The sequence below is a fragment of the Lissotriton helveticus genome, chromosome 10, assembly GCF_964261635.1.
Source record: "Lissotriton helveticus chromosome 10, aLisHel1.1, whole genome shotgun sequence".
Classification (NCBI taxonomy): Eukaryota; Metazoa; Chordata; class Amphibia; order Caudata; family Salamandridae; genus Lissotriton; species Lissotriton helveticus.
The window spans coordinates 879,446,735-879,452,902 of NC_136071.1; the positions used below are offsets into that span (position 1 = coordinate 879,446,735).

The 6,168-nt window shown below is 44.5% G+C and overlaps 1 protein-coding gene across 1 annotated transcript; it reads left to right on the forward strand.

Annotated features, from left to right (window-relative positions):
• Positions 1-4,353: 4,353 nt before the first annotated feature.
• On the forward strand, positions 4,354-5,799 carry LOC144784131 (endogenous retrovirus group PABLB member 1 Env polyprotein-like). The gene has a single exon (XM_078662813.1). The coding sequence runs from the start codon at positions 4,354-4,356 to the stop codon at positions 5,797-5,799; it is 1,446 nt and encodes a 481-aa protein (XP_078518939.1).
• The last annotated feature ends 369 nt before the right edge of the window (positions 5,800-6,168 follow it).

A 6,168-nucleotide genomic window follows, 5' to 3' on the forward strand; every position in this document is an offset into this window, starting at 1 on the left:
GAGTCTCTTTCTGAAGTCTGCTAGCAAGGAGGCTGCATGGAGCTAGAGGGAAGGCCATTCCAGGGCTTGGCAGTGATGTTGCAGAAGGAGCGGCCACCCCCTAGAGGTAGAGGACGTGGAAATGTCCCCCAGAACGCACGTTCCTTTCTGTCTCAAAATTCTATGAATAGTTTTGATCAGCAGAATAACGCGTCTGGTAGGACAGCTCAGTACTATGCTGATGATTACTATGCAGAAGATGAGCATGTGGAAGGTAATGATTGCTAGGACAGCCATAGACAAAGAGAGGGAGTTGTTTCAGAGTAGATCAGAGTGGACCTTACGTTGAGGTGATTACATCAGGTGTGTCAGAGCCTTTTCTGTTGGATACTGGTGCTACAAAGAGTTCTATTATGCACTCAAAACTCCCTGGCGCACCTTTGTCTGGCGAAACGAATGTATCAGTAGGTTTTTCTGGCGCCCCAATTAGAAACCCGATTTCTGACCCTTTGTCCCTTTCTGTTGGACCTTGTGAATTCGAAGCACCCCTTATTTTAACGACAGGTTGTGGTGAAAACTTGTTAGGATTAGATCTGTTGAAAAGATTGTATGCAACTTTGTACTGTTCTCCTTCAGGAGTACAACTTACACTAGGTAAGAAAGTGGTTTCTCCAATGTATTTGTCAAGGGATAAACTTCCGACAGAATTGTCGTTTCTTCCTGATATTCTGTGGGCTACTGGTCCTAATGATGTGGGTCTTTTGGAAATACCACCATATGTTGTGACATTGAAAGCCAATGTTAAAATGCCGCGAATTCCCCAATAAAAATCTCTAGTGAAGGTGAAAAGCGTTGTTAGCGATCATTTACGATCTGATTGAAAAAGATGTAATTGAAGAGACAAGAGGCAACGTTTGCAATAGTCCTGTTCTGCCTGTTTTGAAGCGAACTGACGCTTCCCAGCCACCTGTGTACAGATTTGTGATTGATCTTAGAGAGGTCAATAAAATAGTTGTGCCACAATTTCCAGTTGTTCCTGACATTACTGCCCTATTGACTATGATTCCAGCTTCTGCCACCTGGTTTTCGGTGATTGACTTGAAGAATGCCTTCTTCAGCATCCCGATTGCAGAGGAGAGTAGGGAAATTTTTGGCTTCAGTTTAGGAGGTCGAAGCTTCCGCTTTAAACGCGCTCCCCAGGGCTACTGTGAAAGTCCATCAATATATAGTCAAGCTCTAAAAACACAGCTTGATACGATTGTTTTACCTGATGGCGCTACTCTCATTCAGTATTTTGATGATTTACTTGTTGCTGCAGATACTGAGGAAATCTGTAAAGAAGCCACGTTGTCATTGTTGCGTCATTTGTGTGATTTGCATCACAAAGTGTCTCTCTCAAAATTGCAATATTGTCGACAAGAAGTGACCTACTTAGGTCATCTCTTATCGAAGGAGGGAAGGAAACTGACCCCAGAAAGAATTCAGGCAATAGCGAAATTGAGTGTGCCAAAAACACAGAGAGAAGTGCGTGCTTTCTTGGGTATTACATCATATTTCAGACAATGGATACCGAATTTTTTGTTATTGGCCAAACCTTTGGTGGCATTAACCTGTAAAGACACACCAAATCCCGTTCCATGGTCTGAAAAGTGTCAGAAAAGTTTTTCTGAATTGCGTGATGCATTATGTTCGGCTCCTGTGTTGGGTACCCCCAACTACAGTAAGCCCTTTACATTGTATGTCCATGAGAAAGAAGGTTGTGCATTATTAGTGTTGACGCAGTTGTTCGGAGACAAGCAGCGTCCATGTGCATATTTTTCGTCGACTTTGGACCCGGTAGCTAAAGCATTGCCGAGTTGTTTAAGAGCAACAGCGGCAGCAGCTGTTTCTATTCGACAGTCTGCTGGTCTAGTGATGAATAACACGTTAATTGTGATGGTCCCACATGCAGTGGACACATTGTTAAACAGAACCAAGACACAGCACTTAACTAGTGCTCGATTGTCAGGTTACGAGTTGACATTGTTAGCGAGTCATGTGCACATAAAAAGATGTAACACACTTAACCCAGCTACGTTGTTGCCGATTGTAGAGGACTTAGATGCTTCAGAACAGCATGATTGTTTTCTTAGAACAGAAGAAGAAACGAAAGGGAGAGTGGATCTCAAGGATACTCCCCTTGCAAAGTGTGATGGTACCTTATGGGTGGATGGTTCATGCTTCAAGCTTCCGAATGGTGATAAGACTGCAGCATATGCTGTCACGACTTTGCATACGATTATTGAAGCTGCACGTATTCCACATAATTCAGCTCAAGCAGCAGAGTTGATTGCACTTACGAGAGCATGTGTGTTGTCAAAAGGAATGAAAGTGACCATCTATACCGACAGCCAGTATGCATTTGGTGTGGCTCACAGTTTTGGACGATTGTGGAAAGAACGTGGGTTCCTGACTTCGCATGGAGCTAAGATTCAGCATGGTCAGTTGGTGAATGAGCTTCTTGAATCACTGACTTTGCCGTTGCAAGTTGCGATAGTGAAATGTAGCGCACACAAGAAGGTGACTGATGATGCTGGTCGTGGAAATGCATTTGCTGACGAAATAGCAAAAGAAACAGCAAGGAATGTGATGAGCCGAATGTATGTTGCAGGCCCTTCAAGATGGATTGGTGATGTTGGTATGTGTGAAGACACGATAGAGAGTTTGAAGTCTATTCAAGCTGAAGCTACAGAGAAAGAATTGAGTGTGTGGAGAGAAAGTACGGGTAAAATGGATGCAAATGGTTGTTGGGTTGAATTGTCAGAGCATCAGAGATGGTTGTTACCCGATGCGTATGTGCTTGCAGTGGTTACAATGGCCCATGGAATGGCTCACATCAGTGTGAAAGGGATTTGTAAGTTGTTGGCTCCAGTATGGCAAAATGCTGGAATTCCTAAATGTGCAGAGAATGTAGTCAAGAATTGCATGGTGTGTCTGAAACACAATCCTGGTAGGGGAACCCCAACTCCAGCTGGTCATTTTGCACCTCCTACGTATCCGTTCGAGGTTTTGCAGCTAGATTTCATCCACATGGAAAGGTGCAACAATTTAAAATACGTACTCGTTGTTGTCTATGCCTTTTCAAGATGGGTGGAAGCCTACCCCCTAAAAGACAACACTGCTTATCCACAGCTAAAGCCCTTGTGAAAGAATTCTTCCCTAGATTTGGAATGCCAAGAATGGTCTGGAGTGACCATGGGAGTGAATTTGTGGGTCGAGTGATGAAGAAAGTATGTGAAGGGCTAGGCATTCAACAGAAGTTCCACGCTGCAAATCACCCCCAATCAGCTGGACTAGTAGAATGCTACAGTGGCACGCTAAAGTTAAAACTGGCCAAGATTCAAGCGAGCACTGGTCTTAAATGGCCTGACGCTCTGCCCTTAGCACTCCTATCCACTAGAATGACTGTGCATTCATAAGTGGAACTTAGTCCCTATGAGATCGTATTCGGCCGCCCGGCCAACATATGGGGAGTGCCTAGGCCTACAAAGTTCAGTGAAATCGAATACCCTGTTTTGCTTGACTATGTGTACAAATTGACAGCTAAATTGCGTGTTTTACACCAACGGGTGCATGATACACTGCCTCAGGTCTCTGAAGCTCCAGGACATCAGATCATTCCTGGATCCTGGGTTCTAGTAAAAAACTTCCAGCGGACAAAGAACGACCAGCCCAGGTGGACTGGCCCACACCTCGTCCTTCTTTCAACGAGATCAGCTGTTCGAGTGGAAGGAAAGAAGCACTGGATCCACGGTGTACATTGCAAGAGGGTGCCTTTGCCTCTGCCGTACGACCAGTGGGTCCAGGAGGGTGTCGCCGACTCAGAGACTGAAACTGTACCACGCTTTCTGCCTTTCAGTGATGCACGTATAAAAGGAACACTTACTGAAAAACAGAGTGACAATATTTTGCAACCAGCTGTATCACCGTCAGTTCGATTGGACACTACAGAGCCTGAACTCCTGTTTCAGGACCAGACAGTACCTGGAAAGAAGCGCTATAATTTGAGGCCGAGACCTATGGACAAATAAAAGTTTTTTTTCCACTATTTTTGAAAACGCAGCTCTCCCATCTGAGAAACTTGCTTATTTTTGCTTTTCGAACCGCCATCCGGGTTCCGCTGCTAGGGTCGCGATTGCCCAAAGTCTTTGGGGTGCAGCTGACGACGTTAGGTCGACAGTTCTGGTTGGTCTAAGGGAGTTGCCCTAGACTGACAGAAGCATTCCTTAGCAGAAACAACCTACCATCGCGTGCAGCATTTTAGAGAGGATGGAGTTTTTCGAGATGGAGAGATCTGCCAAAACTGTGAACTTTAAAGCTAGAATATGTGACATGATGACCAAAAAACGTTTTCTGATAGTATGCATTTTTGTTCTATTCAGTGTAATGACGTTTTTTATTGGATACGTTTTATTCTCTTATCAAGTGACATTTGCACCCACTACATCGCCCGTACCTCCTCCTACTACCTCCTCACATTCTTTTCAACCCCTTCCTGAACACGAATCAGCTAGGAGATTAGAGTTTATTAATAACTCCTTTGTTCAGCTCTTGCACCAACACCAACTTGTAATGAACACGACTAACTGTTGGGTATGTGGTCTTATGCCTCACACAACGGATAAAGGTATCCCTTATCTGGTCCTGCCATTCAGCCACAATGGTTCTGTGTGGGCATACAGAACAATGTTCATATATGCACATGAAGTCTACCCCCTACGTTCTGTAACAGACAATCCTAAGAATAGTGCTCTAGTTAAGGGTATAGTAGATATGATTAAGGAAGATATTTCCTATGAGACTATCCCGAGAGATGAGACACTAGTATACATAGGATGGAACGTGACCGGATATGGAGCTACTCTGAGTGAGAAACAGCAAGCTAAGAGATCTTCCCCGATTTGGATTGTACCCCATCAGGGTCACCTGTGTCTGCAAGGTACTGGCAAGAATCCCAGAGCTCAGTTAGGGAAGAGTATCTGCACTACAACATATGTTTTTGCATCTCAGACTTCCCCTTCGTTTTTAGCAGCTAAGGGTACCTATTTCCTCTGCCATGATAGAGCCTATACATGGTTGCCCCCTGACTTTTCGGGCACATGTTTTGTTTCGTTCCTGTTGCCTCCCACCTACACAGCGGCGGCAGATTACCACAAGACAAGGATAGTTAGAGGTGTCTTCAGCAAAGAAGACACTGCAGGACAAGAATTTGGGGACTTCGTAAAGGGTTTTCTGCCGTTCTGGGGACCCATGGCTAACAGCAGGAACATAAGGCAATTGACAAGGGTGGTTGAATCCACTGTAGTTGAAACTGCCAGTGCCCTTAGTAACTTGACTGCTGAGCTCCAGTCGGATCGTCTTATGACCCTTCAGAACAGGGTCGCATTAGATGTCATACTTGCAGACCGAGGTGGGGTACGTAATTTGATCCAATCGAGTTGCTGTGTTTTCATTCCAGATAACGCTTCAACAGTGTACCAGGCCATCTCCAAACTGCATAAGATTTCCGAATCTATTCATGTGGATAAAGGAGATTGGTCATTAATGGGATGGTTCTGGGAACTGATATCCGCCTGGGGATGGAAAATTCTGATGGTCATTGGGATGGTCTTAGCCATTCTTTTCCTGTTCTGTCTGTGCGTGCAGTGTGCTCCTGCAATATGTGGCCTCTGCGCTACATCTTGTATAAGGAAACCTGTATCAAGAGACAAGCTAAGTAATGGAATGATGTTACAGCAACATCTCAATGACTTTAGGAATATAGACCTGGACTCAGATTAGCATGAGGATAGGTTAATTGCCTATGTAAGGGCAAAAGGAGGGTTTGTGGTTCTGAAAATTCTGGACTCGTGAATAAAACTTTGTCGAAACATGACGATTTTGGTATCAAAAGACCGAGAATGACGAGTACACTATGTACGAGCATTTTCGTCACTTTCAAGTAACGATTACACTTTGAAATCGTAATTTTCGTTCTGAACCTTAGGTTCCATTTTGTGTACGGCAGCCATTTTGTGAGTTGCCCTCACATAGGCAGATTATTAAAGCCAAATTCGATTCCCAAGGACACGTACACCTTAATTGACTTCTCTGTGACCTGGGCAAGCTGGAACCATTGCCCCAGGACGAACCTGCCCGGCCAGTTCCTTT